Below are 23,220 nucleotides of genomic sequence, written 5' to 3' on the forward strand. Positions count from 1 at the left end.
TACTTTATGGCTTAAAAAAAAAAAAATCGAGATATATATCTTATATCGCCATCCAGCTAAAAAATATCGAGATATGAATTTTGGGTCATATCGCCCAGCCCTACTTCTGAGTGATACTGAAATCATTAAGCAACAGAAAATGAATCTGTAAATATTGTAATTAGTAAATTGGTAATTTTTAATGATAAATGTCTCACACAAACTGGGCTATCTATGACAGGAAATTGAACTGCTAAATAGTCAATCCAGCAATTAGGAGCCATCAGCTTGGAATCAGTTAAAGTGCAGTGGTTCTTTTTTTTGTGCTAATTTACAGACGGATACATTAAATGAATTATAAAGGAAATTTTTAACAGATTATCTGAAAATTCAAAAGAAGAGTGTTTGGCTCAACCACACCAACTATGAACAGAGAAAGGAAAGAGGAGATAACAAATGCATATAAGTCTTACTTAAGGATGATGGTGTGTGCATGTATATCTGAATGAAACAAATAGCAACACATAAAACAATTACTAACACCTATATTAAATAATTTTTTTTTAAATAATTCCCAATCCTTTTGATAGTTATAAATATATTTTTTTCAGTTCCTCATCCCTCTGCAAATATGATGTTACAATACCCGTTTCCATTTGTTTTACGTGTCATGTTCAATGTACATCACCAAAATTTGTATCCATGGCAGAATTTTTGCTCAACTCTAAATTAAAGCTAACGTTTTTGATGCCGGAGTGTGTGAACCCTAAGCCAAGTACAGAAAATTTTAAGGCAATACTTACCAAACAAGCAGCTGATGAATTTTCATAAAATGTTCTTGAAAAGATGGGGAGGAAATGTTACGTCTTCCTAAGTGAAAAAAATGCTTGTTTTCCTGCATGAGCAGTGATTAAAGGTGCTGTTAGCACTGTTTTGCCACTGTGCTGAAGAAGGGGTTGAATGATTTGAAACAAACTTGGATTGGATTAACATGAATGTGCATAACCATGTAGGGCCAAATTCAAACGAGACAGACTCATACATTACCTGCAACATTTTGCAGTGAAAGCAGAAAAGATAGGGCAGGTCTAAAAACCCCTGTTCTATCATCTGATCTAATGGCTTTGTCACCTTAAGATGCTGGCATGTGTTATAGGGCCATTAAAATGGACACGACTTGAGTTCAGTGAACACGTCCTTGCCTCGTGAATGCCGGAACAGGTTTACAAGGAATAAACTTATAGGCCTTGACAAGTACATGCTGGTAAATTTAAAATCTCATTAATGAAAGACGTCCACAGTTAAGCAGCACCTGCTAGCTCACATTATTATTAGAGAAAGTGAGATATGAAACTATATTTTGTGACCAACAGTGCTGCAAATACAAATAAAAAACTAACCCACACAGCATTAAAACATAACAGCCAGAGTATTACGGTTAAGTAAGCCTTTGTAGGCTTTTCCTATCCCATTTTACTATTCTCTCCATTCACGGTGCCACATTGGCAAAGTGGGCCTGTTGTGGCAGTTTGATTTCCCTAAACTACACTAATCGGACATCTGTAGGGAAGGATAAAGCCCAGATTGGCTGTAACAGTGGAGCAGTTATCTGTTGATAGGACTAACTCTGGCCAACACTCACACGATTGGCTGACGCAAGGCAGCAGCTCTTTTTTGTGGTTGGCTAGTAGTAAGCCAGCAACAGCTCACTGAGAAAAGGAGATCTGGCAACCCTCTGAAGATTGGGTGCAGCCCGCCAAGAAACTGTCTGATGATTGGCTGTGATGGCTCCAGAGCGAACTGATTGTCCTATCAATGCCCACAGTGCAGACTGGCTGACAGTGCTTCCTGCTGGCTGGCATTGCAATATGCAGCTATCCATAACACCTCCAGGGGGCATATGTCCATGTCTTTGAGTGTAAAGTGGGTTTGTGTGTGTGTGTGTGTATTTGCAATTGTATATCATCCATAACTTTTTCATTGGGGAGGTGTGCAGCTAAGCTCTGCCAGCAGGCTCTAACACCTCATTATTCTAAGCCAGGCAGGAAATGGGTTTTAGAGATCTCTCACTGAGCAATGCTCTTGGAAATATGGGCTACACGTCTTCCAATATCAGCGGCATAGACTGGGGAAATGCCTCTTGAGTTCAAGTTAGCTATACTACAAAAATCCACCAACTGACTAGGCACGCAGTACAATATCACAAAACACAAACTGTTACGGTCTTGTGCTAATTAATTTGGTTCTGAGAGTTTTTGAGTTTTAATGAATATGAATTTTTCCACTGAGTCTTGTTAACTGAAGGGTGCTTATTTCATGTGATGTTAAATACAGCTTGGTGAAATGATGGAGATGAAAAATAGCAGTGCCTAAAGCCTCATTAGGGGATTTTCTACATTTGGTGGAAAAACTTAAGCTAGCGTGCATGCACTGACTGGGGCATTTACGGAGTTAAAGGAGGAGAGAGAAGAACTGGATGTTAACCAAAAACAAAAACTAGTACTCCTATTTCAGTGTACATTAGCATGTATACTGAACTGAAAAAAGTCAGCCTAATTTCACACTATATGCAGGTGTAATACTAGAATAATTTAGTTTGAAGCAGTAAAAACTCATGACTGGCCAACCCACTTCATTCAGTCCCACATGTGTACTGTAGCAGAAGATCTTTCAAATGCAGCTTTTCATCTTGTACCTCATTCATACCTATAATACCTTGCCTACCATCACAACCTCATGAGCTTACATGGCAAGTTTTACCAAAGTAACCTACCAAGAAGTTTAACAAATCTCCTAATATCTTGACTTGAGATATAATACACCTGCACTGTGTAATTTGATGCACTAACAGTCCATGGGTTGAACTGGGCGTAAAATGCAAATAGTAAAACAAGATCTCTTTACAAAGTTAAACATATACATATATACAGCATCTTGCAAAAGTCTAGAGCCACTCTAATTCTTTACAGTGTACTTCCAAAGAGCAAGACTTTGTTGTAATTTTTTAGAGCAATAGTTCTCCAAGTTCTGCTTTTTCACTCATTTTCACTCCAGTACTTGTACCTGTCCATTTTCAGAAAAGGTTTTTTGTTTATTGAGCCACTTAACACTAAACGATCGTGGCTCAAGAGTTGGGAGTTCACCTTGTAATCGGAAGGTTGCCGGTTCGAGCCCCGGCTTGGACAGTCTCGGTTGTTGTGTCCTTGGGCAAGACACTTCACCCGTTGCCTACTGGTGGTGGTCAGAGGGCCCGGTGGCGCCAGTGTTTGGCAGCCTTGCCTCGGTAGCTTTGCCTCTGTCAGTGGCTACAATGTAACTTGCCATCACCAGTGTGTGAATGGGTGGATGACTGGATGTGTAAAGCGCTTTGGGGTCCTTAGGGACTAGTAAAAGCTATACAAATACAGGCCATTTACCATTTATAAACAATACCACTTAACACTAAACGAGCACAAAAAGGTACCTAGCTCAAGGGATGAATCTGCATTGTGTCTGGACATAACAATGTTGCAAATAACCAATTTCAGATTGTATCTTGTATTTTGTTACTGGCAGCCTGGTGGAGAAACATATATTTCCTTTAGCTGAATCTATGAAAAATGCAAATGATAACACAATTCAAAAGATCTAAAAAACTATTTTTAACCAATGAAGTGATTCCTAAAGAGTTATTAGCTGGAACCTTAGCATATCTTGGTGTGCTGGGCAGTGTGTCGGTACTTCACAAATGTGAGGGAACTCGGCCCACGGAGGACAAAAAAAAGTTGCAGACCTAAAAACTATCAACATCAAATGAACAGTATCTGAAAGTCATGTTCTTAAGAATTAGGGGGAAAAAACCTAATAAAAGAACTGACACTGGACCTGAGAGATTCAACTGGACAACTTTACAGCAGGACAAAAATTCTAAATACACTGTCAATTCAATAAAACCATAATTGGATAGAAAAACTCACAGTGGATTGGACTGGTGAGATAGACTGGCCTCAACAGAACCTGCACATCAACATTGTTGAAGCAGTGTGGAATCATCTTGATGGAGAACAGAACAACTTGCAGCCAACATTCCTAGAACGACTTTGAATGTCCTTCGAGAAAAATTCCTGAAGACTACTTAAAGAAATGACATGAAAGCTTGGCCATAAGATTTCAGGCGATGCTCAGGCTGGTCATGCTCCATAGTGTTAGAATTGTTTGTTAAAAATTGTACTTAAAACTGTGTTTGCCCCATGGACTGTACTTACATGTGTGATTTCAATAAATCCCTATTTCCCTTTCGCTTTTTCAAAATAGAAAGAAATGCTGGGTGGCTGAAGATATTTTCACAACACTGTATATTGTATCAAGATATTTACAGCTTTAAATCATTTATTTTAGAAAGTTTACCAAAGCATGATCCTTCAAAAACAACAGAGCAGATTGGAGCACTAGTTTTATGTTTACTCAGCTCTGTAATACTCATGCAAAACAGTGTACAATTATGTATATGACAGTGAAAGCCAAATCACACTAGCATTCATCTCAAAGCATTGTATATTGTAAGATTAGAAACCCAAAACATTATAGGAGAAAACAAAACAAACTACTAGAGATGGACCGATCCGATATTACGTATCGGTATCGGTCCGATACTGACCTAAATTACTGGATCGGATATCGGAGAAAAATAAAAAATGTAATCCGATCCATTAAATATCACGAAAGCACCTCACAAAACTTGCAACACGCCGTAACTCACCTCAGAACGTTAGCACGTTGGAGCAGTAGGCATCACGTGATAGAGCGGCTGTGGCATGCAGAACCTGTGGTGGTCTGGATAGCATTTGGAGCTTCGCTAGCAACCCGGCATTTCATCTCCGACAAAGTTATCCCCGAGAGAAGTAAAGCAAGTGTGTAAGTCCATCTCTGAATGTTTGTAAAGCATTCCTGCGTTAAGCTTAACAACTAATATATGGAGCGACTGCTTCTCTCTCTCTCTTGCTGCTACTTCAATCATGAAACTGCTTAACGATCAGCTGATCGGCTTTTCTGTCGCGAGTCCGTGTCTCTAGTTTGCTTTTGGCCCACTTTGCACCAGAAAGAGGAAACCAGCGGCTGAACAACAGCAGCACGTTTAAGCTTGATAAGCTGTTGTTAGAATTTATTTAATATTACTTTCTACTCGAGGATCTTTTTCTACCTAGCTGACGCTGGTAACTGTGCAGGGGCGGATCTAGCAAAGTTTAGCCAGGGGGGCCGATAGGGCATTAACTGGGAAAAGGGGGCACAAAGACATACTTTTCTTTCTTATTCTCTAGCTTTTAATAAATAATTATCTGACACCCAAAGTTTTAATTTGATGTAAAATGAATAGAAGTCAATTACTGTATATAGTGACTATTAAGTCTAATATATATATACCCTAGTAAGCTATAGTACTTTTTCCTTTGGGAAGGTACCATCTGTGCAGTCTGCAATTTTGTTGAAGAAAGATGTTGAATCTATTTAATATTTCTTGAAAAATAATTGATTTCTGTGCATTTTTTTTTCCACACTGCATCAAATTAAGGTTGATTACGTCGATTAAGCATCATGAGGTGGAGCGTGAGGGGTGGTTCCCTATTTTTTATTTATTTATTTTTGTTGTTGCTGGGAGTTGGAACCCTATTAGTTAGGTTGCTTAATATTTATGCTAAGTACTCTTTAAAATACCAGAATAGTGAGGATGGTGTAGGTTTAAGTTTATTAGATTGATCAGTATTGCTGAACTATGAAATTTTTTTTTTTGCATACAGGTATAACAGAATAGCTTTAGTGTAGTTGTTGTTTTAAACTTGAGTATGAACTTATACAAAATGCAGCAAGATATTTAAAAAACAGTTTTGTTGATTAAAAAACACTATCGGATTCATATCGGTATCGGCAGATATCCAAATTTATGATATCAGTATCGGTATCGGACATAAAAAAGTGGTATCGTGCCATCTCTACAAACTACAGGGTAACATCATCACTGCACAGCAGAAACCTACAGAACATTGTGAAGAGCTAAATCTCAACTGTTAAATTTATGAAGCATGTGTTTCTCCACACTGGGGTTGAGATGTTTTAAATTATTTCATTAATGTTCTAAAAGTTCAAAATGATGATGTATCTACACAGAAGTGCTAACAGAAAGGGTTTATCTCAGCAACTTTTGCCTGAAGGAAGGGAAATGGGATTGCAACTACTTCTCTAACATCATCAGTTCTAGGCGAGCTGGGAAAACGTGGGTGGGCAGACTGAATGAGTCACACTTTTCTCGCGCTCATAATCAGTTTTGATGTGCCCCTGAGCAAGGCACGTACCACACTATAACTGGTACCAATAAAGACAGTGATGTGTTTGTTTTCCTTCAAAAAAGTCCACAATCCCATTAAGTTTCACCAGCTGAACACATCTTGTGAATTTCATTTTAAATTTGCTACAGTATTGGCTCTTTCCATTAGACACGCACCAGACACGGTTATGTTAAAACCGCCTGACCAAAAACAAAAAAGTTCTGTCTTTTTATTTTGCTGCTACTTCTCCTTGACCTTTAAGATTATCAGTTTCAAATGTCCCTCATAAAGCACTTGACATGTCATCCATCAGACGCAGTTATTCTCTGAATGGACTGTGCAACTAGATTGTGGCTCAATCAGTCTACAATGACATCTGATTAATTTACTTTTCACATGACTCTTACAGGACTGGAAATGCACACCAATTAAGACAGTGTTCATATTCGATGTAATTGTTCCTGTTTGTCTGAATGTCAATTATTATGAACACGATGTTTACCATCACAGATTGATTCTAGTATTAGGAACAAGGAGAGGGCAAGAAAGGAGACAGAGGAAAGCAAGCAGAAAGCTACTTCTATAAAGTCTTCGGGTTGTAACCCCCCCCCCCCCCCCCAAAAAAAAAAAAACCCAAACAAACAAACAAAAAAAAAAACAAACAAAAGCAAAACATCAGCTGCATGTCAGACATGAAATTAACCAGCCAGTGAGAAAACAACTAAAGAAATGAATTAGATATTTCAACACTTGCATGCAACAATACATAATGAGAGGGTTCACAGGTAATGCTCGACATGAATGCAGTATATAAAACAGTTAATTGTTATTTTGACAACCAGTGGTATTCAGAGCAAAAGGTGAAAGGAAGAAGAGTAAGCAGGGCACCTGTGTTGGGGTCAGGGAACCGACTGTAGGAGGAGAAGCAAGAGTGAGTAAGAGCCAGCAGAGCGGGCTAACATGTTTCATTTCAGAGGGCTATTATCACGGCAGAGGACTTCCTGGCACACACTCCCACTGAACACCAGTGTAGCAAGTCTAAATGTTAAGCACACTGTTTAATAGTCTATTACATAAATTGATATTGCTCATTGACTGTTGTCCTTGGCTGCCCACATAGTGTCAGAGGAAGAGACTCAGATGTACTATAGAGCAGAGAAGGGCTAGGCTATGTCATCACTGCTGTGTGGTGTTCAGGAACAAGGTCCCAGAAGTTCTCTTACAAATACGTTGAATTTGAAGTACACATAAACAGATGCCAGAGTTTGCAGCACCATTTCTCTCTAACACACACACAGTGTAATTTTTCCCCACTGATAATAAATGTCACATTATTGTGATGTACAGCACAGGACCACATCAGTGTTGGGCTTGGATATGTCATCACTGCTGTTTGGTGTTCAGGAACAAGGTGCCAGAAGTTCTCTTTTTTTCCACTTCTTCCATTTACTACTACACCTCCCAGAAATGATGAAGTCACAGTGAAATAAAAAACATATTTGAGCTATTATGTAGGGCTGCATCCATGGACTATTACCTTTGTCAATAAAATTGAAGAAAAAAAAAAGAAGCTCATTTTAATTTCCTCCGGTCTAAATTGGAGTTCAGAATCTGTTTTGGAATAATATAAAATGTAAATCAAGAGAACACTTTTCTTACACTGGAGAAGCGAAATCAAGAGAATTGATTCATTTTTTCTTGACTGGCAATTGATTGCTCAGTCAAATTCTATTCTGATGCTGTATATTGTACCAAAACCCATTAAAAGTTTATACAACTGCAACCCTCTCCAGGTAATGTCTTCTTTATTTGCATCAGACATTTGTTTTCTGTACAGCTGTATTTCATTCTTTTTATTTTCTCCCAAATTTAGAAAACACTAACTTGTCTCTAGTTAAGATGAAGGCTGTCTTGTGCTGTATATAAATCAGATTTATCCAACCACCTACCTCACCATTACAACAGTTTTACACCATCAATTAAAAATATGCTGATTCTAAAAAAATGTATGGTAAGAACCATTGTTTTGGTTTATGATCTAAAGTTTTCAGTTTCAGTTTGAACATTTTGCACACGAGTTTGTTATTTTACATTTTTTAATCATATACAAAAACAAAAAAATTAGCGGCAAGTAACGTAAAAAAATAAAATGTTAGAATTTTAATAAAACCTGCTGCCTGGGACACACTTCTTGGATGGGCTGTACAATGAATCACACTCCAATATGTACCTTACCTTTTGATACAAAACTTCTGAAAACACTACCGGAGGTAGAACAGTACATATAACAGAGCAGCATAAACCTACAAGTGTTTTTCTCTATCCGCACCAACTGAAGAAGCAGAAAATCAACTGATTCACAACAACACAACAATTTTAAACACACATACTTCAGCCTTTAGTTCTCAGGTGTGTAAATGGTTTAAAAACTACTACTTGAAAGCAGTGCCAGAAAACTCTTTACACTGAATGTTTATAGCACAAGTTTAGAATGAGATTATCAGTGTGGAAGCAGTGGGCAAAGCTACACAGGGCACACTAATCAGTTGTGTGCCTAAGGCAAAGCCTTTTGAACCCCTACCACTAATCTCTGTACACAGACACACCTGGACACTGGGCATATAAGCTCACCCCTGACTGGGTTTTAGCATCACTTCATTGGAAGACAAGTGAAGTCTCTCAATTGACACCTTCACCACTGGCACATCAAGACCAACATGGACCTTACGACAAGAGTTTCTCTTCTGCTGCTGCTTCTGGGCCTCATCATGACCATGTAAGGAAATACTAACTAAAAACTAAACCTGCTTGTAAATGCTGTTTTTAATAGATGTCGCATCTCCCATAACATTGGCGCCTATCGTTATCTGTAACACAACATTATAAACGACTATCTATATTTTTTTCTGTATTATTTTCACAGGCTCATGCTGGTCACAATGGTAAGTGACCAAATCTGGTTTTGCCTCGTTGTAGCTCCATATAACTAACTGTGTCACATTCTCACTTTTCTCATTGTAAAAACAAGGCTGTAACCATCCTCAGGATGAACAATGGTGAGTATCCAATCATTATATTGGAGAAAAACAGCGCTTTCTTATTTTGTCAATTGCCTAAAAAGTCATTCTTTCGTGTATTTTTATAGGATCGACAGAGTTTCTGGTGGAAGGAGATATACTCCTCCTGAAAAACATGAAATGCCCAAATAAAAACTATTCCTGTTGATGGAATAGCCTGTTGATTCCCACATCTGGGAATGTTGACATCCCTTACGTTCTAAGTGATAAATATGGTGGGTTTAACTGTGATGCATGCCACAGCACATTAACATCATTTATCCAGTGAAACACTTACGTCACTGATTAAGTTATTCACAACTGTAGACGATGGTGAGAGTGAGAAGAAGACCATTTTAGAGGCCATGAAGGGCTTTGAAACAGCAACCTGTGTTTGTTTCATTCCACGCACAGCGGAGGGGGCATACCTAACCATTGAACCAAGATACGGGTAAGTTATTTACTGGACTACTATTTGATTGAAGGTCAAAGTTATACTATCTGGTTGAAGATAGGAATATTGTAGTTTCAGTCACATGTAAATAAATAGATTTTGTCTAAAAGTACTGCAAATTATAAACTATAACGCTTTAATTTTTCCAAGTACTACAGCAACCAAATCAAATCAAATCAAATCACTTTTATTGTCACATCACATGTGCAGGCACACTGGCACAGCACATGCGAGTGAAATTCTTGTGTGCGAGCCCCACAAGCAACAGAGATGTGCAAACACAACAACACAAACGAGCAAAATACAAGAATGGCCAACCTGAAACTAATAAATATATGTACAATATATAATAGTGTATGCATTTCTGGATGTGTATACTAAATATTTTCCTACGTGTGTGTGTGTGTGTGTGTGTGTGTGTGTGTGTGTGTGTGTATACACATTTTTACAAATTAAATAGTAAAAAAATAAAATAAAATAATAATAATAATAATAATAATAAAATATATAAAATATACAGAGTTGAATATGTGCAAAACAAGTGGCATTTATATACAGTGTGGAGTGCATAATGTTAAAGTTCCAGTAGTGAAGCTGAGGTGTCTATGACGTGTTCAGCAGTCTGATGGCCTGATGGAAAAAGCTGTCTCTCAGTCTGCTGGTACGGGACCGGATGCTGCAGAACCTCCTTCCTGATGGAAGCAGTCTGAACAGTTTATGGCTGGGGTGACTGGAGTCCTTGATGATCCTCCCCGCTTTCCTCAGGCACTGCTTCCTGTAGATGTCTTGGAGGGAGGGAAGCTCACCTCCAATTATCCGTTCAGAGCACCGCACTACTCGCTGGAGAGCTTTGCAGTTGTAGGCGGTGCTGTTGCCATACCAGGTGGTGATGCATCCAGTGAGGATGCTCTCAATGGCACAGCGATAGAAGGTCCTGAGGATGCGGGGGCTCATGCCAAATCTTTTCAGTCTCCTGAGAAAGAAGAGGCGCTGCTGCGCCTTCTTCACTGTTTTGTTTGTGTGTACTGACCACGTAAGATCCTCAGCCAGGTGTACGCCAAGGAACCGGAAGCTGCTCACTCTCTCCACAGCAGCGCCGTTGATGGTGATGGGGGTGTGTACTTCTCTGCACCTCCGGAAGTCCACTATCAACTCCTTTGTCTTTGCGACGTTGAGGGTGAGATGGTTGTCTTGACACCAGTGGGTCAGGGCGCTGACCTCCTCCCTGTAAGCCGTCTCATCACCGTTGGTGATAAGACCCACCACTGTAGTGTCGTCCGCAAACTTCACAATGATGTTGGAGCTGTTAGTGGCTGTGCAGTCGTAGGTGTAGAGTGAGTACAGGAGAGGGCTCAGTACACACCCCTGTGGAGCACCAGTGTTCAGTGTGATGGGGGATGAGGTGATGCTGCCCAGTCTGACCACCTGGCGTCTGTCAGACAGGAAGCTAAGGATCCAGCTGCAGAGGGAGCTGCTCAGTCCTAGATCCTGCAGTTTCCTGTCCAGCTTCGAGGGAACGATGGTATTGAATGCTGAGCTGTAATCTACAAACAGCATCCTCACATACGTGTCTCTCTTCTCCAGGTGTGACAGGGCAGTGTGTAGTGTCAGGGCTATGGCATCATCAGTGGACCTGTTGTGGCGGTATGCAAACTGTAGAGGGTCCAGTGAGTCGGGTAGTGCAGAGCAGATGAAGTCCCTGACCAGCTTCTCGAAGCATTTGCTTACGATGGGGGTCAGGGCTACAGGTCGCCAGTCGTTCAATGAGGAGATGGTGGAGGATTTGGGTACAGGGACGATGGTGGCCATTTTGAAGCAGGCTGGGACTACAGACAGAGAGAGGGAAAGGTTGAAGATGTGCGTGAACACTCCAGCCAGCTGAGCCGCGCATGACCTGAGGACGCGGCCGGGAATCCCGTCCGGACCAGTAGCTTTGCGTGCGTTCACCTTCCTGAAGCACTTCCGCACATCCTCCTCAGACACAGTGTGCGCACTGACGTCATCCACGGTGCGCACACTGTCCGGTCTCATGGTGTTCGCTGTGTCGAATCTAGCGTAGAATATGTTTAGATCCTCACACAGAGAGGCCGTGGTCTGCGGTGTGCTGGTTTTCCCTCTAAAGTCTGTGATCGTGTTTAGTCCCTGCCACATACTCCGAGGGTTGTCAAACTGTTGTAGTCTGTTAGAATATTCCTTATCACTAGCTAATAGTAAAGAAGCATTCACAGACTGGATGATAAGACAAATTTCACTGCCTTCTATACATTATTTTCTCTACTTTTGTTTACTGTTTACATTTTTAGCTGTTCCTCTTTGCTGGGTCGTATCGGAGAAATGCAGGTGGTGTCACTGCAGAGGTTTGGCTGCGTCCAGCATGGCATCACCCAGAGTTGCTGCATGCACTTGGTTTCTACCATGAACACACTCGAAGCGACCGCGACGAGTACATCAGAGTCAACTGGCAAAACATCATAAAAGGTAAAAATCTCAAATGATGATTAATTGAAATCGGATTCATTGCTTAATCTTTTCAATTTATTGGTGTTTCTTCTACAGATTATTACATTGACTTCTATAAGAAGGACTCTTACAATCTCAACACTAAATATGATTACTCCTCTGTCATGCACTATGGAAGGTAAGGCTCAACAAAAACACAATCTTAAGTCAAATGTATTAAATGTAAATCTCTTTCACAGAAATATATTCTAATTAATCGGGTTTTGCAATTCTTCCTAATTATAGGACTGCCTTCGGAATTACTCCACAGTCAGAAACATTAACTCCCACCCCCAAAAATTGTGATGATTTGTGAAATAACATTTTGAAGTTTCAGTTCTACCATGATGGTCATCAATTGGGGTGGGGGGGTGCACACTCAAAATTTATCTTATAAAACCTTATTTAAAAAATGATAGTGCTAATTAGTGCAAAGTAACATAAAAATAACATGTCACAATTTAACAAAAACTATGCCACCGAGAAATAAAATAAAGCTAAATATGATGCTGGAAAGAATTTACAGCTTTGGGTTTTCTGAAGGTTATTCTCCACCTAAGAAAACTGCAGATGTGTAAAAACAAAGAAAGAAAAGCAGATTTTTTTGTGGGCTCCACTAGGCTGACATCCAGCTGAATGAGATCTACCTCTTCTTGCAGTTGCAAAGCATTAGAAATAAAGCTCAACCGAATGGATGGGTCATACATCATTGAACATTACTCGTGCTGTGCTTTGACTCCAAAACTCAAATTGGATTACCTGTGCACCCACGCGGATCCTCCAAGTGGACAGGCACAGGCATGTAGCTGGCACATACACACCGAGACGCACGTGTTCAAAATGCTTCATGCAAACATTGTAAAATATACAAATACATTGAATTTGACGTACATGGAGTTCACACATAAAACAGAAGCTCGAGTTTGTAGCACTGTTTCTCTCTAACACACACACCGTGTAATTTTCCCTCACTGATAATAAATGCCACATTATTGTGATGTACAGCAGAGGACCACGTCATTTAAAGGTTGCTGTGATGGAATCTCTTCAAAAGCGCCAGTCCTGTCATGCAAAATCAGACCCTGAAACGGTTTATGGCGCCAGAAAGCTAGACAGTACCTCTTCTTTCCTGTAAACAACAGTCTGGAGGATGATGATCTATTAGTGAGGATTTAATAAATGTAAATACTCTTGCGCTAAACAATTCATTTCTGCATTCTGAGGTTTTAGAAAATAGTTAGCGAGTAATTGAAGAAATGATATTATTTGAAACAACACATTTTAACACAACAACCAGTTACAGCCAGAATAAAATAAAAAAGCAAATGTGCATTTTATTATGAAATGGACTGATGGAATGTGTAGCACTTAAGTTATTAGTGATCAACCTCATAGGGGGTTAAAACAAAAAGGAGCTTTGTTCTGATACCAGCAGTAAAATGAGCTGCTCTTTTGGCATAAATAGGGTGTTCTGTGTGGAAGGAAAAAAACTGCATCGTAGGTGGTTACAGCAATGTAGCTCCAAACTAAAGCAATAATCATCTGATTTCTGTTTCCTCAGCAAACAGAAATCAAGTAATAATCATGGTTTTTATTTCAAAATTACACTTGATTGCCTTTACTCAAAATTCATACAATTAATCTAAGAAATAGTGATATTAGAAGATGGTATAACCAAGATTTTTCTTGAAGTGTAAATAGAAGAACCTGAACCAGCAAATAAATGCTCATCCATGCATTGTCTTAACTGCTTTCTCAATTGGGGCATGATGGCTGTCACAGGCCAAAAGGTGGGGTATACTCTGGACAGATCACTTCTCACAGGGCTAACACAGAATGACAGACAACCATTCCCACTGATATTCTCAGCCATAGCCTTTTTAAATTCAATTCAACTCAATTCAACTATATTTATATTGCGCTAAATCACAAAAACATTGGCTGCTTTATATTGTAAGGTAAACAAAAATAAAGAGAAAAAAGAGAAAACCCCAACAATCACATGACCCCCTATGAGCAAGAGCACTGGTGAGAGTGGAAACAAAAAATCCCTTTTACCAGGAATAACATGGATATCTGCCATGACCGTTTGGGACAGGAATCACCAGGTGACATAACATGCATGCCTTTCAACTGTGGGAGGAACTCTTAATACCTGAGGTACCCCTGAGCAAGGTACCGTCCCTACACACTGCTCCCCGGGCGCCTGCTTAGTGGGCTGCCCACTGCTTCACAGAGTGAATGGGTCAAATGCAGAGAAAAACAAGTAATTTCCCCATGGGGATCAATAAAGTATCCATTATTATTATTATTATTATTATTATTATTATTTAGGCACATGTAAGTGAGAACATGTAAACTTCACACAGAAAGGCCCAGCAAAGCCAACAGATGTAAACACAGGATCGTTTTGCCGGGAGGCTGCAATGCTCAACATTGCACCACTGTGCTGCCTACAAGACAAATATATATGTTTTCATAGAGCTCAACCTCCCACGGCTGATGTTACTAAGCATTCATGTCCAGTATATCTCTCCCTCTGCAGCATAAACAATGCACTTTTTACAGTTCTATATTCCCATTAACATTAACCAATCTGTCAAAAAGCGCACATTTTAGTCAAACTGATGTGTAATTACTGTTCTTAAAACTTACGAAAACATTTATCAAATCAGGGGTGTAACTGTCATACATTTATTATTATAAATTATTCTCTGGAATATATTATTGCTGCAAAAGAAGATAGAGATCAAAATGCAATTCAGCTTCTGTTGAAGGTGGTGAACAAGTACAGGTAAAGACTTTACCTGACTCACAGACGCTCTACTAGTAGCTCTACTTCTAAACACACACACCGCAGCCTGTTTGCAGCCAGGTTATTAAAGGTTTAAAAAACGTAAAGGCAGCGCCTTCAAAGTGTTTACATTGTATGAATCCACTGTTATATTTGTCATTTTTCAGATATTGCTTTGGGGCATAAACTTTGGGCTGTATTTTCCCAAGACAATCTCCTGCTGGTTAAAAAAGCCTTATGCTAAGCAAGTCGACACCAGCCTGTGGTCACTATAATCCCCCCAGAATAAAATTATCAGTGTGGAAACAGTGGGAAATGCTGGACAGGGCAGCTATGTGTCTAAGGCAAAGCCTTCTGAACCCCTACCATTAATCTCTGTACACAGACACACCTGGACACCTTGCATATAAGCTCACACCTGACTGGGTTTTAGCATCACTTCGTTGGAAGACAAGTGAAGTTCCTGAAGTGACACCTTGACGATCAGCATCTTCGGACCAAAATGGACCTGACAACAACAGTTTCTCTTCTTCTGCTGCTGCTTCTGGGCCTCTGTAATGCTCATCATGACCATGTAATTAATTAATTAAAAAGTAAAATTGCTTGTTAATACTGCATTTACCACATGATGCATCTCCCATAACATTGGTGATTATCTTTATCTGTAACGTAGCATTCAACACATTAAATCCAACAACATTAATTACAATACAAGTGAAATTTGTTTCTATCTTCTGTTCACAGGATCATGCTGGTCAGAATGGTAAATGAACAAATCTTGGTTCATCTCTTTGCAGCTCTGTATAACTAACTGTGTCATGTTGTCACTTTTCTCATTGTAACAACAACGCTGTATGACTTCTGATTTTCTTGCATTCATAGAGATCTCTGGGGAGGACATTACCACAACCATCCTCAGAATGAACAATGGTGAGTCTTTAGTCATTATATTACAAGAGGGGGGGGGAATACCTTGTCTCATTATCAGTGTCAAATGATAGAATGAAAAGTCATTCTATCATTTATTTCAATAGGATCTACAGATTTTCTGGTGGAAGGAGACATACTCATTCCAAGAACCAGAAATGCTTTGAAGTGCGCAAATAAGCAATACTCCTGTCGATGGCCAAAGTCTTTCACATCTGGGACTGTTGACGTTCCTTACATTCTAAGTGATAAATATGGTGGGTTTAACTGTGGTGCATGTTACAGCACAAACATTCATCTAGTAAAACACTTACGTCACTGATTAAGTTATTCACAACTGTAGATAATGGTGAGAAGAAGACCATTTTAGATGCCATGAAGGGCTTTGAAACAGCAACCTGTGTTCGCTTCATTCCACGCAGAACAGAGACCGCGTACCTAAGTATTGAACCAAAATATGGGTAAGTTATTTACTACAGCACTACTTGAAACAAAATACACTGCATGGAAATCACAGAAAATGACTGCATATGCAGTGAAAAAACAAACAGTAAATAATTTATTTTCTTAAGTATGTTCATTTAAATAATTTGTGTAAAGGAGATGTTGTAAAGTTGAGAACAGTTTCATTTAACTATCAGATCAGATTTGGTCAAAGTTTCACTCGATACATGTTAAACATCAGACTAATGTCAGCTGTCTTCCTCTGACAATCATCTCTGGCTTCTTGTACTGTTTACATTTTTAGCTGTTCCTCTTTGCTGGGTCGTGTTGGAGACAAGCAGGTGGTGTCACTGCAGAGGTTTGGCTGTGTCCAGCATGGTATCATCCAGCATGAGTTGCTGCATGCACTTGGTTTCTACCATGAACACACTCGAAGCGACCGCGACCAGTACATCAGAGTCAACTGGCAAAACATCATAAAATGTAAAACTCTCAAAGCCTCAATGATGACTAATTGAAATAAGACTGTTCTGTTGCTTTGTCTTTTTAATTTATTTGTCTTTCTCCCACAGATTTTTTCAACAATTTTGACAAGATGGACACCGATAATCTCAACACTAGATATGATTACTCCTCTGTCATGCACTATGGAAGGTAAGCCTGAACAAAAACACAATCTGAAGTCAAATGTACTAAGTGTAATTGTGTTGCACAGAAACAAATTCTGTTTAATCGCCTCTTGCAATTCTTCCTAATTATAGGACTGCCTTCGGAATTACTCCACAGTCAGAAACATTAACTCCCATCCCCGATCCCAACGTTCCCATCGGCCAGATTGTTGGCATGTCTGACATCGACATTCTCAGGGTCAACATACTTTACCAGTGCAAGAACTAAACAGGAAGAAAATATTAAAAGCATTATAATAAAGCATTGTGACATCTCCAGTTGTTTCTGAGTTTTGTGTTGTGATTGACATTCACATAATAAGAAAGGCTATTCCATATCACATATTGTTAAACTTGGTTGAATTTATTTTATTTTGCTAGTTTGACTTCTTATGGGAAATGAATAAAGCTAAATGTGATGCTGGAAAAGTCTTAAAGCTTACGTTTTCTAAAGGTTATTCTCTGCCAAGTGCAGATGTGTGAAGTAAAAGATCAAATTGGATTACCTGTGTACCCAGGTAGATCCCCCGAAGTGGACAGGCATTGATATCCAGGTGGCACATATACACAGAAAAGTACTTATATATGTTCAAAATGCTTCATGCAAACATTGGAAAATATACAAATACGTTGAATTTGAAGTACACATAAACAGATGCCAGAGTTTGCAGCACCATTTCTCTCTAACACACACAGTGTAATTTTTCCCCACTGATAATAAATGTCACATCATTGTGATGTACAGCACAGGACCACATCAGTGTTGGGCTTGGATATGTCATCACTGCTGTTTGGTGTTCAGGAACAAGGTGCCAGAAGTTCTCTTTTTGTCCACTTCTTCCATTTACTACTACACCTCCCAGAAATGATGAAGTCAAAGTGAAATAAAAAAAAAAAAATTGACTTATTATTTAGAGCTGGATCCATGGACTGTTGCATTTGTCAATAAACTGGAAGAAAAACATGTTTAAATTCCTCCGGTCTAAATTGGAGTTCAGAATCTGTTTTTGGAATAATGTAAAACCAAAATCAAGAAAACACTTTTCTTACACTGGAGAAGCGAAATCAAGAGAATTGATTCATTTTTTCTTGACTGGCAAGAATAAGAGTTTCACTTCTATTCTGATGCTGTATATTGTACCAAAACCTGTGTAAAACGTATACAAATGCAATCCTCTCCAGTTAATATGTAATGTGGCTTATTTAATTACATCAGACGTTTGTTTTCTGTACAGCTGCTTTTCATTCTTTTTATTTTCCTCAAAATTTAGAAAACACTGACTTGTCACTAGTTAAGATGAAGCTGTCCTGTGCTGTTTATAAATCAAACCTATTCAACCTGTTAACTATCTATTACTATAGAATTAACAGATTAATGAAAAATATGCTTGGTTTATTCAAATGCATGATGATAACCAATGTGTTGGTTTGGAAACTAACTTGAATTTTCACTTTTGCTGTTTTGGTCATCAGCTTCTTTTTTTCTGTTTTGTTTTGTTTAGTCATCTAAGAAACCGGCAATTACCGGAAAGTAACCAAAAAATAAAATGCAAGAATTTCCCAGATTATATGTCTCAGACTTCTTGGATGGGCTGTACAATAAACCATGCACCAATACCTTTGTTACCTTTTGATATCAAAATTATGAAATTATATTTATTTTTATTTTTACTGTAGCTCCTATAATAGTGCCTGGAAATGCTGTTGATGAACAAAAAGAAGAAAACATTCATTTACCTAAGTTGAGTAAGTTGAATAAGCCATGTTCAAATATTTTCTCATGTTTTTGAACAAGTTTGTTTTCCTGATAACTGCAAGGTTTAAGCTAGTGATTCAGATTCAGCTGATGTGATGTCTAGCACTTACTAGCATGCAGCTACAACTGCCTGTGTTAGCTTCTCCCTATCAAATTGCAAACTTTAATAGAGCTTAAATGGGTGAGTTATGAATTGTTTGTTGCAGCCGAAGGCATTAGACATAAAGACCTGTGGTTCCGCTTTTGCTGGTATAACACTGGACATTTTGATGTATGATTCTATGGGAACTGATTTCTATTAGAGGCCTAACACACAGTGTAAGACAACCGTTCACACTGATATTCACACCCACATCCTGTTTAAAATTACCAAGTGGCCTCACATGCACACCTTTGGACTGTGGGAGGAAGTCTTCATACCTGGCATTTAGGCACAGGGATAATGTTTAAAGTTCACGCAGAGAGGCCCCAGCCACCCAACAGATTCAAACACAGGATCTTCTTGCTGTGAGACTACAGTGCTTACCACTGCACCACTGTGCTGCCCACAAAACAAATAAATATGTTTTCAGAGAGCTCAACTAACCACAGCGGATGTTACTCAGTATTCATCTACAGTAGAGGTGTCAAATATAAGGTACTGGACCAATAGTAAGCCCTCTGCCTTTGGAAAATGTGAAGAAGGACATAAACTTTGGGCTGTATTTTCCTAAATTTTACAGCTTGTCCTAATGATAAAGACCTCCCTTCTTATGGAGCAAAGTAATGAAGTAAAGTTCCGAAAAGGTCCTGTTTTTTTCACAGATGACAAAATAAATGTCTGGGTTTTTTGGGTTTTTTTGCTTGTTTTGATTTGTTTTTTTGACTAAATAAATACATAAATTAAATAGGACCTTTTCTGGGAATTAACAAAAACATTCTGCTTTATGATGAAAGGACAATCTGGCCAATGAGCTACCAGGACTTTTTCTGTAATTTTACACTTTTGTTTCTTATGATTTTAGCCCAAAGACTCTGAAAACAGATTTCGTTCATTAACAACAGCAGCATTTGCTTATCATTAAGAAAAAAAAATGAAACTGCTTTTTGTTATATTAAAGTATCTTGAGGTTTAAATACGTTCTTTACACCGACAGAAAGATGAATTTCACTTGTCCCAATGTGAAATGAGTTTAACATCCCTAAGCTGCAGTACATCTCCCCCTCTACAAAAAAAAAACAGCACACCTTTCACTGCACCATATTTCTATTAACATTATAATAGTGGTTCTATTTTCATGTTAATCTGTCAAAAGCTGCACATTTTAGTTGAACTGATCTCTAAATACTATTTTTAAAACTTACTAAAATATTTGTTTAAAACAGCGGTGCAACTATCATAAAAATTATTCTCTGGAATATATTTTTGCTGCAAAAGAAGATAGAGATCAAAACCCATTTCAGCTTCTGTTGAAGGTGGTGAACAACTACACAATCCTGACATTCCCTGACTCACAGACGCTCTTCAATTGTCTATGTAGTGCGACTTCTACACAAACATACCCCAGCCTGTTTGCAATCAGGTTATTAATGGTTTAAAAAAATACTACTTAAAGGCAACGCCTGCAAACTCTTTACATTGCATGATTCCACTGTTATATTTGTTATTTTTAAGATAATGCTTTGGGGCAGGGTCACATCTCCCAAGACAATCTCCTGCTGGTTAAAAAAGCCTTATGCTAAGCAAGTTGACACCAGCCTGTGGTCACTCTAATCCCCCCAGAATAAAAGTATCAGTGTGGAAACAGTGGGAAATGCTGGACAGGGCAGCTATGTGTCTAAGGCAAAGCCTTCTGAACCCCTACCATTAATCTCTGTACACAGACACACCTGGACACCTTGCATATAAGCTCACACCTGACTGGGTTTTAGCATCACTTCGTTGGAAGACAAGTGAAGTTCCTGAAGTGACACCTTGACGATCAGCATCTTTGGACCAAAATGGACCTGACAACAACAGTTTCTCTTCTTCTGCTGCTGCTTCTGGGCCTCTGTAATGCTCATCATGACCATGTAATTAATTAATTAAAAAGTAAAATTGCTTGTTAATACTGCATTTACCACATGATGCATCTCCCATAACATTGGTGATTATCTTTATCTGTAACGTAGCATTCAACACATTAAATCCAACAACATTAATTACAATACAAGTGAAATTTGTTTCTATCTTCTGTTCACAGGATCATGCTGGTCAGAATGGTAAATGAACAAATCTGGGTTCATCTCTTTGCAGCTCTGTATAACTAACTGTGTCACATTGTCACTTTTCTCATTGTAACAACAACGTAGTATGACTTCTGATTTTCTTGCATTCATAGAGATCTCTGGGGAGGACATTACCACAACCATCCTCAGAATGAACAATGGTGAGTCTTTAGTCATTATATTACAAGAGGGGGGGGAATACCTTGTCTCATTATCAGTGTCAAATGATAGAATGAAAAGTCATTCCATCATTTATTTCAATAGGATCTACAGATTTTCTGGTGGAAGGAGACATACTCATTCCAAGAACCAGAAATGCTTTGAAGTGCGCAAATAAGCAATACTCCTGTCGATGGCCAAAGTCTCTCACATCTGGGACTGTTGACGTTCCTTACATTCTAAGTGATAAATATGGTGGGTTTAACTGTGGTGCATGTTACAGCACAAACATTCATCTAGTGAAACACTTACGTCACTGATTAAGTTATTCACAACTGTAGATAATGGTGAGAAGAAGACCATTTTAGATGCCATGAAGGGCTTTGAAACAGCAACCTGTGTTCGCTTCATTCCATGGACGTCAGAGACCGCGTACCTAAGTATTGAACCAAAATATGGGTAAGTTATTTACTACAGCACTACTTGAAACAAAATACACTGCATGGAAATCACAGAAAATGACTGCATATGCAGTGAAATTGAAAAAACAAACAGTAAATAATTTATTTTTTTAAGTATGTTCATTTAAATAATTTGTGTAAAGGAGATGTTGTAAAGTTGGGAACAGTTTCATTACCAGATGAGAGTTCTCATACAGTCCCACACTTTGGCTTGTTAAGCAATAAAACCATCTGGTTGAGGTTAGCAATCACTGTGGTTTCAGCTAAATAAAAATAGATACACTGTGTCTAAATTTAGGATAAATTACTGTTCTTACATCAGACTTGAAACTTTACATAAATAATCCCTTCATTTTTACAGCTACTGCATAATGCATATTGGTAGAAGAAACAAATATTGTGAACATTTATGGCAATTCTAAACATAACTTTGTAGTATTAGCTATTTGCCAATATGTTGTATCAGCATTTGTAACAAAAGTAAGGAAGAGGCACAAACCAGCCGATCCGTGCAGAGTCAGGCACAGCGTAAAAGAGTAATATACAATTTGGTGTAACACTAAAAACTTTAAAAACAATTTTAAACTGTATTGCCATGTTTGTCAAACAGTGGAAAGTTACTTTTTCAGTTCAACTTTTTTTTCCTTAGTTGTTCAAACTTTCACTCGATACATGTTAAACATCAGACTAATGTCAGCTGTCTTCCTCTGACGATCATCTCTGGCTTCTTGTACTGTTTACATTTTTAGCTGTTTCTCTTTGCTGGGTCGTGTTGGAGACAAGCAGGTGGTGTCACTGCAGAGGTTTGGCTGTGTCCAGCATGGTATCATCCAGCATGAGTTGCTGCATGCACTTGGTTTCTACCATGAACACACTCGAAGCGACCGCGACCAGTACATCAGAGTCAACTGGCAAAACATCATAAAAGGTAAAAATCTCAAAGCCTCAATGATGACTAATTGAAATAAGACTGTTCTGTTGCTTTGTCTTTTTAATTTATTTGTCTTTCTCCCACAGGTTATTTCAACAATTTTGACAAGATGGACACCGATAATCTCAACACTAGATATGATTACTCCTCTGTCATGCACTATGGAAGGTAAGCCTGAACAAAAACACAATCTTAAGTCAAATGTACTAAGTGTAATTGTGTTGCACAGAAACAAATTCTGTTTAATCGCCTCTTGCAATTCTTCCTAATTATAGGACTGCCTTCGGAATTACTCCACAGTCAGAAACATTAACTCCCATCCCCGATCCCAACGTTCCCATCGGCCAGATTGTTGGCATGTCTGACATCGACATTCTCAGGGTCAACATACTTTACCAGTGCAAGAAGTAAACAGGAAGAAAATATTAAAAGCATTATAATAAAGCATTGTGACATCTCCAGTTGTTTCTGAGTTTTCTGTTGTGATTGACATTCACATAATAAGAAAGGCTATTCCATATGAATTCAACCATATTTTTAAACTTT

General features: G+C 38.7%; 3 protein-coding genes and 1 pseudogene across 7 annotated transcripts in view; 3 read left to right on the forward strand and 1 right to left on the reverse strand.

Annotated features, from left to right (window-relative positions):
* The window catches only part of LOC147312342 (MAM domain-containing glycosylphosphatidylinositol anchor protein 2), a 198,961-nt gene that overhangs the window by 132,564 nt on the left and 43,177 nt on the right, over positions 1 to 23,220 (reverse strand). The gene's annotated exons all lie outside the window — the stretch shown is intronic.
* On the forward strand, positions 8,996 to 12,603 carry LOC147312343 (low choriolytic enzyme-like; annotated as a pseudogene).
* LOC147312344 (low choriolytic enzyme-like) lies at positions 15,584 to 17,349 on the forward strand. 2 transcript variants are annotated; one of them, XM_086263592.1, is made up of 8 exons: positions 15,584 to 15,655; positions 15,826 to 15,844; positions 15,964 to 16,011; positions 16,116 to 16,265; positions 16,352 to 16,469; positions 16,757 to 16,935; positions 17,025 to 17,106; positions 17,214 to 17,349. In XM_086263592.1, exons 1-8 carry the CDS (start codon positions 15,584 to 15,586, stop codon positions 17,347 to 17,349), a joined length of 804 nt encoding a protein of 267 aa, XP_086119718.1. The 2 variants fall into 2 exon arrangements, with proteins under 2 accessions (XP_086119718.1, XP_086119717.1); XM_086263591.1 differs by lacking the exon at positions 15,826 to 15,844 and having other exon boundaries at positions 15,584 to 15,647; positions 15,925 to 16,011.
* LOC147312345 (low choriolytic enzyme-like) lies at positions 20,857 to 23,085 on the forward strand. 2 transcript variants are annotated; one of them, XM_086263594.1, is made up of 8 exons: positions 20,857 to 20,928; positions 21,099 to 21,117; positions 21,237 to 21,284; positions 21,388 to 21,537; positions 21,624 to 21,741; positions 22,493 to 22,671; positions 22,761 to 22,842; positions 22,950 to 23,085. In XM_086263594.1, exons 1-8 carry the CDS (start codon positions 20,857 to 20,859, stop codon positions 23,083 to 23,085), a joined length of 804 nt encoding a protein of 267 aa, XP_086119720.1. The 2 variants fall into 2 exon arrangements, with proteins under 2 accessions (XP_086119720.1, XP_086119719.1); XM_086263593.1 differs by lacking the exon at positions 21,099 to 21,117 and having other exon boundaries at positions 20,857 to 20,920; positions 21,198 to 21,284.

This window comes from Aulonocara sp. 'chitande type north' Nkhata Bay, linkage group LG15, assembly GCF_057382095.1.
Source record: "Aulonocara sp. 'chitande type north' Nkhata Bay isolate Kocher_YH1m ecotype deep benthic linkage group LG15, A_spYH_male_GT1.1, whole genome shotgun sequence".
In the NCBI taxonomy this organism is placed as follows: domain Eukaryota; kingdom Metazoa; phylum Chordata; class Actinopteri; order Cichliformes; family Cichlidae; genus Aulonocara; species Aulonocara sp. 'chitande type north' Nkhata Bay.

Coding starts and splice junctions, on each gene's coding strand:
- LOC147312344 (XM_086263591.1), top strand. CDS start 15,584: ATGGACCTGACAACAACAGTTTCTCTTCTTCTGCTGCTGCTTCTGGGC. Junction 15,648..15,924: donor GGGCCTCTGTAATGCTCATC/ATGACCATGTAA, acceptor TCTCATTGTAAC/AACAACGCTGTATGACTTCT. Junction 16,470..16,756: donor AGTATTGAACCAAAATATGG/GTAAGTTATTTA, acceptor TTACATTTTTAG/CTGTTCCTCTTTGCTGGGTC.
- LOC147312345 (XM_086263593.1), top strand. CDS start 20,857: ATGGACCTGACAACAACAGTTTCTCTTCTTCTGCTGCTGCTTCTGGGC. Junction 20,921..21,197: donor GGGCCTCTGTAATGCTCATC/ATGACCATGTAA, acceptor TCTCATTGTAAC/AACAACGTAGTATGACTTCT. Junction 21,538..21,623: donor CATTCTAAGTGATAAATATG/GTGGGTTTAACT, acceptor TCACAACTGTAG/ATAATGGTGAGAAGAAGACC.